Genomic DNA, 11,865 nt, shown 5'->3' with positions numbered 1-11,865 from the left:
GTCTGGCCACGCCTCCGGGAGAGAATGGCCGACCCCTGACCGGGAAGCGTCTCCGCTCGGCTGCAAACACACCACCCAGCTGCTGCTAATCTTTCCTCGCTTGGGCTGAGGTATTTACCAGACGGCAGTCGACGCTGGATTGTACTTGAAGCTTGGTAGTTTAGTGTGCTCGCAATTCTGTGACTTAGCATAGTCAGGCTAGCCTTCTCATCAGATGTTGTTGTTGCTCGTCCATCAGGTGGAGAAGTACAGAGCGGAGAAAAGGGCTCGCTGGTTTTATCACTCGGGAGGAGAAACACACACGGAAGGAGCACACACGGATTTTCACTGAAGAGTAGTGATTAGTGGTGGGCAGATCGATCCAAATATTGATTATATCGATACCAAGTTGGCATCGGTATCGAATCAATACTAGGCTGGTGAGATCGATTCTTTACTTTTAAGTTCCGCTCTTGTTTGTAATGCTGTGCTTTTGGCAAAGGTCGCTGGACTTGCTGCTCCTGTGTCAGCGCAGAGCAGACGCACTTTGCTCCCTCTTGTGTTGACATGTTGCGCTGTCACTTGACGTGACTTAGACAAGTTGGGGGTTGTTAAGTTGTTTACATATTATTTATATTTTTATCAGCTGTTATTGTTGTTGAGAATTTTAATTGTAAATTTTGTATTATAGTTTCCCAGCAGTACTTGTTTTGATTTGTTTACTGGTTTGCACAATTTATTGTAAATTTTTTATTAAAAAAATAAAAATAAAATGAGTAAACCGCCACGGCAGACCTGATGGCTTTTTCATGCTTCACAGCATGATTTATTCTTACAATAATCACATGGCTGCTGTAACAGTACATTCTGCTCCAGCTCTCCTGCTGCCAGCTGTACACATCACAATCAACAACAACACAGAACACAGCACAGGTTTTAAGCCGGCGAGGCATGATTGTAGATGCCGTGCAAGTGAGTCCATCTCAGAACGTACCCCGCCATATACCCCCTTTGCCCCTGAGACAGAGCCTAACCTACTCGCCCCCTCCGCGAGCAGGCGAGGGAATCGGCCCGGACCATCGGCGCCCCAGGTAGCCACCCATGTGGCAAACAGCAGCGGGGCAGCAGGCATGGAAGTGAGCCGGGGCTCACAGGCAGCTGAGCAGGTGGTCGGCGCGCAGTACCACACAGCGTGCCGGCCTCTGTTGGAAGAGAGGCTGGACCGGACAGCACGCTGCCCTCGGATGTGGCAGGACCCCCCCCCCCCCCGCACCTCCGTCTCCAGCTTGGCAGGTCCCGCCAGCCTCCAGCTCACCCCGAACCGGTCCTTCCCGTGCGCTGTCCACCGTTACAATAATCACACGATTTCTCTAACAGTACATTAGTACAACGGCTGCAGCTCGCCAGCTGTACACATCACTAACAACAATACAAGCAGAGCACAGGTTTTAAGCCAGCCACACAGTGGAAAGAAACTATAACATTCGGATTGTCTACATTCAGAGGAACTACTTCCTCTTCCGCCTTTCATAGTCATGTGCAAAATATGGCTGTATAAATGTCTCGCAGCCCCTTGGCGTGCGCACTCACAACAATGGCTGAGCGTAATTGTGCGGACGTATTTTACCTCCACAAACAGCTGAGATGTGGTTTGCGATACATGTGGCAAAAAAAGTGCTCCAAGAGTGAGGTGTTGTGGCCATACTAGGGAGGCATTCAAAAGGGCTGTTGGGGGGTGATAAATACATTTTACAGGGTTTATTGATCGGATAAAATACGTTAAATGTCACCATTATTATTGGCCGGCCCGGAAACAGCGGGGGTGTCCAAATTCAGAGGCTGCTTCCACCTGAGGACCCGACCTTGGCGGTCTAAAGAAAGTAGTAGGGTAGTACGTCACAAGCTCCCTCGGTGGAGTGAAACTCTGCCGTCTGCTCCTGGCTATCTAATATATAACCGGGCACTGACGTAAACTCTTCTGTTTAATTATTGTTTGATGTTTATTCAGCTGTGTGAAAACCCTGAAGGAACCCTCCCGAGGGATTAATGAAGTTAAATTTAATTTAATCTAATCTAATAACTTTAATCTCAGCCAAACCGATTTAGTCACGAACAAATAAAACACTGAAAAAGCCAAACAATAACATTTTGAAGTTATCAAAGTGACTTATATATCATGTTTAACCCGAGTAGTGAAAGACCGTATCAGTATCATCGATACCACCCTGAATATTACTTGGTATCGGATCGGAAAGGAAATCAGTGGTATCGCACATCACTAACTCATGTGCACCACCTTCGGGAATTGGGAGAAAATCACCTTTGGACAATTGCCCTTCTTTGTTTAAGACTGTATTTGAGCACTGTAAATAAACGCACTGTCTGCTTTGTATCCAGAGTTCTGCGCTTGAGTCCATGCTTTCCATTAGCCGTGACACTTAAATTCAAATTCAGTTCTGCTACAGTTAATATAACCCTTTGACCACGAGGACCTTTTGAGGTCTAATCAGGACATTTTCACACGCATCTTAGTAAATAAGTTACCGTGTTCTGGAGTTGATATAGAAGCCCTCATAACAATTATTGTTATTAGATTGGACAAAATCCAAGATAAATTAAAGCTTATCCATGAAATTCTTGATGTCTGCTGTACAATCATTCGATCCTCGAAAAAGAAATGTGCAAACAAATCATAAAAGGTCGCAAATTATCATGACGTTCATGTCTGTGATAAGTGTATGCAGCTTTATGATGTTTTTGTGTTTTTTCTGTTTAATTTGATTTCCTTTAATTTGTTGATTTACGCTACCGGTGATGTGTGGGCCACTATTCTGGCTCTGATCCGGCTTCATGGCTTCAAGAGCTTCTGGCTGTGAAGGCTGCCTCATGGGTCCGTGCTCAGAATGGTAGAAACCATGATAATAGCTGATAAAGTGTGTTTATTTTAACAATATGCCATGGCTACGATCAGCTGTTTTTCCACATGCTTTCTTGTAATAACTGTGTTTTTAGCACTGTGTGTGACAGAGTGTGTTGAAGCTGGAAAAGTCCTGTTGGGTTACAGCATCAAAAGAGAAACTCTGGGGCTCTGAGGGTTTGGTTTACTGACTTCATACTAGGGCTGGGAGATATGGCATGAAATCCATATCGTGATATAATTTGAAGCACGTGTGGTAACGATATATATATCCCGATATATTATTTTCTTCTGTATAACGTATTTTCCACACTATAAGGCACACTTAAAATCCTTTAATTTTCTCAAAAATCGAGTGTGCCTTATGTATGAATTCTGGTTGTGCTTACTGACCTGGAACCGATTTGGGCGTGCAGAAATCTGTTCAAAAATGTTTTGATGGATTGTCAGAGCATTACGGCTGCCGTAGTGAGGAGCTTCGCGGAGTAATCTGGGTCCAAAACTCCGTCCCTTCAGGTCCCAAAGTCAAACGAACATTGAGAGTTAAAAATGGTCTAAATTCTTTCATCTTTAATAAAATCATCAGCGTTGTTGCTTTACTAGGTGTAACAATTAAGTTTAACAACCAGGCATCCATGAAAACAGAAGTTATTAAATTTAACGGAGTTAGAAGTTAACAGGAAGTTAGCTTGCTAGTTTCCACCTAAACATGACACACCATGTTCTGACTGAGAGATTTTTTAAACTAATTAAAACATATAGCTCTGCTACCACTTCTGACATAAATGAAGACAGAAAACTAAACATCAGTGGCGTTTGCAGGGTTACTGAAGTTGGACTACCTGGTATATAATGTTGTGCTACGTGATTGCTAGCGACACAGCTATGTTAGCATAACATTAGCACAGTGAAGCTGGATGATGAACGCCAACTTTTTTTCTACTCGATAAAAGTTAACGTGAGGGATTCTGGTGGTTAGGGACAAATACAATCACAAAGCAGGATGCTATACACGGGGCAAACGTCAGTCAGGAGAACAACTGAGATTATTCATCCACAATACAAGGTAGTTATTAATGTACTGCAACAATATGGGAATAGAACAGCTACGAGAGAATTCAACATTAATGAATCAATGTTACGGAGGTGAAGCAGAGTTTTTGGCTTTCCCAATATTTCAAAAATGCTTCATCTCTTTGCTATGACTGTCTCCCGGCTTAATTTGCAGATGATAATGGTTGTAGCCGCTGTGACGCTTTCGACCAAAACAGGCGCAGCTTGATGACATCATCAATATGCGCTATGGCGATACAGCGGTATAGTCAAAATCTCTACCGTTGGCCAAATTTATATCGTTTGTATCTTATATCGTTTATATCGCCCACCTCTACTTCATACTGCTTTAAATTTAGTGTTGTGCCATAAAATCCATCCTGATTTAATTACTTTTTAATTTCATGTTTTTGGTTTCTGATTTTTGTGTTTATTGTAAACTGGTATTTGGTAATTGTAACAAATTAGGGTTTTTCATGCAGTGCATAAAAAACTTCGTGGAAAACACAGTGACTTTTTCTAACACCGCACTGTGTTGCTGTTATGTGGCTGTTGCTTCCTCTCTGCTCACTGACGTTAATTGATATTAACTGCGCTGGTGAGCAGCAGCTGGTAGATGCACTTGATTGCTTCGGCTGGCTGCTGAAGCCTCGCCCACCTGACTGTCCCAGCCCTCAGAACTGTGTTTTTTCCACAGCTGTCTGCAGAGCACAAGTGGACATCTCTGTCTTCGGCTGGACCTTTTACTGCGACTGTTTTAGAAACGAGCGCGTTTACGTCACAAACAGCAGGAGGAAAGTATTTGCTGGACCAACGTCAGTGTTTTAAGAGGTAGGAATTTATTCCATGTGTTTTATGAAGGTTAAGATGACGCATCAGAATCTTTGATCGAAATTAGCCTTCTTCATAGATCGTAGTGTCTCCACATGGTGGGTCTTTTCCATTTTATTGCCCGTCAGAGTAATATCTGAAAAAAAAAAGAGAGATTTTATTTGCCCACACAACAACAAAAATATCTTTCAAAGTTTTTTTCAAGTTATAATATTTCCATTTATATCTTTAAGGATGATTGCTTTTCTTTGTTTTTATTCTGATATTTTGAAAATGACCTCAGGTTAAGTCTTTCAGATATATCTTAATCACTTTATGTTGTATTCAGGCTGGCTATATTTTAATGAAAGTTACGTGTCAGTATAACGATCATGTTCAAATTAAACCTCTGATTTAGCTGTGAATAGGTACAAAGATGGTGTTCTGTGGTCTACGCAGTGTCCAGATGGAACCAGGTAAAACATCACTTAATAAATACAATTTCATAGGAGATTTGGGGGGGGGACGGCTGTAGCTCAGGAGGTAGAGCAGGTTGCTTACCAATTTGGAGGTTCGACCCCCGTCTGTTGCAGTCTGCATGCCAAATATCCTTGGGCCATGTACCAACCCCAAGTTGCTTTCTGATGCATCTATTGGCGCATGATTGCCTGTGCACTTCCATAGAAAGAGTATAGAAAAAAGTGCTTGTGCAAATGGGTGAATGAGACAAGTTGTGTAAAGTGCTTTGAGATAGAGTAGAAAAGTGCTGTATAAGAACCAGTCCATTTAACTGGTTTGACCAAGTTAAGATGTGTTGTAAATTTGGATGTTTCTGTTTGACTGTCAGTTCCTCTGAAGAGCATTGAGGTGGAGCTGGAGGTGAGGGACCATGTGGCTACAGTGGTCTCCACTCTGAACTATGAGAACAAGGAGGACAAACCATTAGAGGCTGTTTTTGTCTTCCCTCTGCCTGGAGATGCTGCTGTCTGTCATTTCAGTGCTCAGATTGGACAGATGCAGATTGTAGCTGAGGTGAAGGAGAAACAGAAGGTGAGCTGGACAGTAAATATAACCTGATTATAAGTGAGCTTCAAAATAAACACAGTGAATGTCACTGACATGCATCACCTGTGCTTCAGGCTCGTGAATTGTATGATGATGCTCTGAGCTCCGGTCAGCAGGTCTGCCTATTGGCAGAGAGTGATGAGAGTCCAGATATATTCTCTCTGTGTGTGGGCAGCCTGCCTCCAGGAGAGAGCGCCTCCATCAGGTTGGAGTACGTCACTGAGCTGGCTGTGCAGGCTGATGATGGTCTGAGGTTCTGTCTGCCTGCTGTGCTCAACCCTCGATACCAACCTCAGGGTAGGACAACTGTAGCTTTTCTTTTGATCCTGCTTGCCTTTTGTGTTGTTCTCTGTCAAGATAACCTTTGTTGCCACTGATTTTCAGTCCACCTCTTGTGTAAATTTGTATGCCTCGAACCCTTTCTCCCTTTTATAAGAATGGCTTCTTGATAGCCACCCTCCTTTTGAGAGCGTTTCTGATGAAGCTTCAATGAACAGTAAATGGATCAACTAAAGACCCAGATCCATCCCTCGGGTCCTGTTAGCTGTTCGCTGGATCTTTTTCCTATTTCTTAAGGACATGACTTTCAAATCATTATGTGCTGTAGATAGTTTGTTAGGCCTGGCACTTCTTCACCTGTCTAGTTTCCACAATGTTTTAAGGACACACTGCACAGCTTACCCAGATATGTCAAGTTTTTATCTAATAGCACTTTGGCAATCATCTTATTGGTGCCAAAATATTATTTTATAAATGTCAAAGTGTTATTTTTTTACTTTTTCATGGTTTCAGCTAAAGAAATGGGAACAACTGATGTGTACTTGCAACAGGCTGCCTAAAGATACAGTTTAAAATTGTGTCCACTTTGCTAAGTTGTCTGTTATGTGTAGACACAACACTGGTTCCTCCCTTGAGTTAGGTGCCTTTTTCATGGGCACCCAACATAATATGTACACAAGCTTTTATTACTGCACCTTCTCATACCTGGGTTTACGTCCCCCTTATGTAAATGTGTATATGAGGGAGATTTACAGAGAACATTAAAAGTCAACATCCAAATATATGGCCCTGCAGATGATACTTAGCTTTATCTATTGTTGAAGCCAGATGGCAAACAACAATTGAACTAAATTATGCTGAAAAACTAGTTCATGCATTTATTACTGCAGCGAGAGTACTGACTGGGCCTAGAAAAAGAGAACATATTTATCCCATACTGGCTTCTCCTAATTGGTTCACTGTCAAATCCAGAATCAAATTTATAATTCTTTTACTCTCATGTGACTTTTGTTTCACTGTGATTTGGTACTATACAAATAAAACTGAAGTGAAATGTATTAAAATCAAATAACAATAGAAAGAAAACCAGAACATGAGGTTCAATTAATTTTTCTGTGAACCTTGAAGTTGATACTGTAACAAAAGATTTACTTCTAATCAGTCTGATACTGTGTGCAGGTGGTGCAGGTTTCCAGGTAACTTCTGTTCCAGCCTCTCTGGAGCCCTACAGTCTGTCTTTTTCTGCCCGAGTGTCCTCTCCTCGTCCAATCTCTAAAGTAGAGTCCAACTGTTCCCTGGACCCTCTGCAGTACCTCAACACCGATCAAACCCAGGCCACGGTAGGTAGAGTGCTGATGTGTCTGTGTTACTTCTTACTGATGAATAAATATGAATGTGTTTGTGGTGTGCAGGTCAAGCTGGCTGCAGGACACAAGTTTGACAGAGATGTTGAACTGCTGATTTATTACAAAAACGCCCACCAGCCCACTGCTGTGGTGGAGGCAGGACAGGCCTCTGCTGAGCCGGGTGAGTGAAAGTTTTTAGTTTGCAAATACACATTTCATTATCCTTACTTTTTAACAAACAGTTTGTGTTGGAATAAAAAGCATTTATGTAATTTTCTTTTTCTGTCTCTCATTTTCAGGCTCTCTGATGGGTGATCCAGTGGTGATGGTGAGTCTGTACCCTGAGTTCCCCCAGTCTGTGATGTCTTCAATGGCTCCATGTGGAGAGTTTGTGTTCTTAGTGGATCGATCTGGAAGTATGGGATTTAGGAACCACGGATTTCCTCGCCAGACTCGCATCCACGGTGCCAAGGTATTCATAATAAGTTTACTCTGAAATCTTTAATTTCATGATGTGCCTCTCACACAGTGGCCTCACCATCTTTTCCCTCTTCCCTTAAGGACACTCTACTGCTGCTGTTGAAGAGTTTACCAATTGGCTGCTATTTCAACATTTACAGTTTCGGGTCCAAATATGAACACATCTTCCCGTGAGTCTCTGCCTCACATCAGTCAGCCCAACAAAAGTCTGTTTTTGATACGAAGTACATGTACTTGTGTATTGGTGTTTGTGTAATGACAGTAAGAGTGTGGAGTACAGCCAGAAGACCATGGAGGAGGCTCTGAAGAAAATAAAGAAGATGAAGGCTAATCTTGGAGGAACAAAGATCCTGAAGCCCCTCAAATATATTTACAGCCAGGCCTGCATTCCCAATCAGCCCAGACAGGTAACACAGACATATACACTGACATTACACTGACTATTAATGCACTTTTTTTTAAAACGCCCAGCTTGAACAGTTATACAAAGTTAGTGTAGTGTCCAGGAAACAGTTCTGCTCTTTTGTTTGCTTGTTTATTGTGTATTACCATGAAAGTATTTTTGTTTTTGAAACTTAACTCAGCTCTCAGAACTAGTTGTGTGTTTCTGGGTCTGATGTTATGTCCTTATGTGCCAACTCTCCTCTCCAGCTGTTTGTCTTTACTGATGGACAGGTGGGAAACACCAAAGAAGTGATCGATCTGGTGAAGAAGAATTCAGATTCTCACAGGTGAAACTACAAAAAAACTGTTATATCTACACAATTACCAGAATGTCCAACATGTCCTCTGTGTACACAACAAAAGCTGGTGTATTGCAGGTGTTTCTCTTTTGGGATTGGGGAAGGGGCCAGCTCTGCTCTCATCAATGGGATGGCCAAGGAAGGAGGAGGTCACGCTCAGTTCATCACAGGGACTGACAGGATGCAACCAAAAGTAAGACAATAAGTCATAATAATTGTCATCATAAAAAGACAACATGATGTTATTATTAGGACAGAATGATTAAAAAAAAACCCCATAAATGTATTTTTTTTTTTTCTAATTCTTGTTGTTGTCAGGTGATGCAGTCGCTACGATTTGCTCTGCAGCCAGCTGTGGTCGACATCTCAGTCACATGGGATTTACCAAAGGAAGTGTCTGTCACTGTCCTCTCTCCACCAATCACAACACTTTTCCAGGGTCAGAGGTCACTGATTTATGCCCAGCTCACTGGACAGGTAGGAGCAGCAGCCTCTCATTAGGGGTGCAACGATACTCGTATCGATATTGAACCGTTCGATACAGTGCTTTCGGTTCGGTAAGCATATGTATCGAACAATACAAAATTTTTAATTTATTTTATCAACTTTCCTTCTGACGATGCTGTCTGTGTTGAGCGCTCAGTGAATCTGCACTCGACTGCTCCGCCTAGGCTGCACTGTCGAGTGCAGATTCACTGAGCGCAGGGCAAGCTAGCCAGACAGAGGTTAAGCTCTCGTTGCAACATGGCAAATTGAACCTCCCCCACCCTCATTCAGATCTGGCGTTTGGAACTATTTTGGTTTTCATGTGAAGTATGACCCTGAAGACAGTATGTTGGATGTGCCAGGCAATGCTCAATTACATGGGTGGGAACTACTGCGTTAGCGCAGTTAGCTCGTTAACGTGTTGGCCGTCCAGCCCCACACACGGGGCGATCCGCGGTAGCTCGTTAACGGAGATTTGCCGTGTTGTGGCGTTAACTTCATTTCAGATTAACACTGACAACACTAGTGTGAACACAATGAATATGACTGCACATTTCCTTCCGACATCATCCTAGTGCAAAGACAAGTGGAAGCAGACAAAAACAACAAGCACGCATGCTACAGACTTTACCCGAGTCATTTAGACAGCCGTTAGCACATGATTCTCCTTATGGGACCTGATATCTTTAATATGCTGCTGAGAATATAGCCCAGAAGAAGCATATAGTATAGCTTTTATTTTGGAAAGAGCCATTTCTCTGTAATAAACTCTCTTTTCCAAAGATGAGTGATTCCTCAATCAGATACAGGGCTTGCAATATCGCTAGCCCGACGTCCCGGAGCTAGCGATTTTTCCAGTCGGGCTACCAAAATCTATCTCTGCCCTGCCCGTCGGCCTATCGTAGGAAGGAAAAATATATGTCAATGCTTTTGCATTCTTTCGGAAATGTAGCTGGGTAATTATGTCATTGGCATCGGTGAGCCACTGTCAATATGTGACATATTGAAATCGCGTTTGAATTTGCGCTTGTTTTTTGCTTTCACTTTGCAATCGCGCGAACTGTGTATAGAGAGCGACAGTACTGATTGGTGAGTGATGATAATTTGCGCACCAATTCCTCTGACATCGTCTTATTAATTGTTAGCTTACTATGCAAACATGACAAGTGAAATCTCCCGCAGCAAGCTTAAACATGTGAGAGGTTGATCGCGCAGAGAATCGCTGACCGTTATGTGTGTGTGTGTAAAAGCAGCAGGATATATATTTTAGTTCTGCTGAGCCAAATAAGACAGGTCAGGGTGAAGAAGTGACAGCCAAAGAAAAGCTTACCACAAAACTGTAAAGTTATGACAAATCAGACTATAAGGCAAAAAGAAAGTGCAGCTTTATGGTTTCATGGACAAAAGAATTTCTGTGGCTGCAATATGACGAGCTAAATAACCAGGGCTGCACATAAGTGGTCTGCAGGTGCGCATTCGCTGTCAAAATAAAAAACGTGCACAAGATAAGAAGTTGCAATGCGTGTTTGCGTACATAAGATTTTCTGGAGGAGGACAGACGTTTGTTTAGAACTCTTAAAGATGTCGAAGAAGCTCCTTTAAGCAATTACTGTGATGTTCCTCCACCTCCAATGAAATGTCAGGAGTCCGAACTACAAAAGAAGCACATATTCTCGGAAAAGTAGTTGCAGGAGGTGAGCTGGCTTCAAACAAATGATGAACGCACAAAGAAGTGGTGCAGAATGTGCTGTGAAAATTTAATAAATGACAAATTAAAAAGGCATGAACATTTTTTTTTTTTTTGTATCGAAAAAAATATCGAACCGTGACACCAAAGTATCGAACCGAACCGTGAATTTTGTGTATCGTTGCACCCCTACCTCTCATGTTGTTGTTTAGGTATTTGATGACAGTAATTAACGTGACTTCTAACACTGTAATTCTGTGTCAGAGCTCAGAGGCAGCAGAGGGCTGTGTGACGCTGAAGTACAGCCTGGCAGGTCATCCCTCTGAGAACCAGCTGCACTTCAGTCTCAGACCTGCAGAGGACACTGGGTAAATGAGTTCATATCTAGTGTCAGAATTAGATATGAAAACAGAATAAAGCATTATGCATATGTCAACGTGACTGCATTTGCTTTTAACTCAGAACACAAGAGCACCTAACTACTACATGTATTTTTGTAGGATAAAGAAAAAAAGTTAATTTCATGTCAGATTTCTATGGAAGCCCGTTTCCGCCACTAAAAAAAAAAAAAAAAGGATCCATAACTCAAAATTTCGAGTTATTTTCTCGAAATTTCGAGTTATTTTCTCGAAATTTTGAGTTAGCGCTGCCAATCAGTAATCTACGTGAATGACGTCATTTCCATGTTACCCGGAAGCTGAAGCCCTCAGCTACAAATGCTGCAGCTAAGCTACCGGTATTACATCCAGTCGTGAATGCACAGATTGCTGAGTGTTTTCAGCCTGGCTTCACAAATGATGAAATCCCTGTGTTATTAGCTGAATCACATGGTGTTACTATCAGCAAACATACTTTAATTTGTTGGGATCCGTTTTTGAGTGCGCGGTCCTGCGCCATATGCTTCCGGGTAACAAGAAAGCGACCTCATTCACGTATATTTTTGATTGGCAGAGCTAACTCGAAATTTCGAGTTATGGATACTAGCTTTTTTTTTTTTTTTTTTTTTTTTTAGTGGCGGAA

The 11,865-nt window shown here is 42.2% G+C and overlaps 1 protein-coding gene across 1 annotated transcript; it reads left to right on the top strand.

The window, feature by feature from the left end:
- Positions 1-11,217, top strand: LOC146559383 (von Willebrand factor A domain-containing protein 5A-like). The gene is made up of 15 exons (XM_085245294.1): positions 1-155; positions 239-415; positions 4,647-4,780; positions 5,178-5,235; positions 5,607-5,809; positions 5,899-6,121; positions 7,283-7,443; positions 7,516-7,630; positions 7,749-7,921; positions 8,011-8,099; positions 8,192-8,336; positions 8,581-8,660; positions 8,751-8,865; positions 8,991-9,149; positions 11,110-11,217. Exons 4-15 carry the CDS (start codon positions 5,196-5,198, stop codon positions 11,215-11,217), a joined length of 1,611 nt encoding a protein of 536 aa, XP_085101420.1. The 5' UTR covers positions 1-155; positions 239-415; positions 4,647-4,780; positions 5,178-5,195.
- The last annotated feature ends 648 nt before the right edge of the window (positions 11,218-11,865 follow it).

Source organism: Mchenga conophoros, linkage group LG14 (assembly GCF_057382185.1).
Source record: "Mchenga conophoros isolate Kocher_MC1m ecotype Shallow Benthic linkage group LG14, M_conophoros_male_GT1.1, whole genome shotgun sequence".
Classification (NCBI taxonomy): domain Eukaryota; kingdom Metazoa; phylum Chordata; class Actinopteri; order Cichliformes; family Cichlidae; genus Mchenga; species Mchenga conophoros.
The sequence above is the reverse complement of the archived record's forward strand: the minus strand, read 5'-3'. Positions and strand labels throughout refer to the sequence as shown.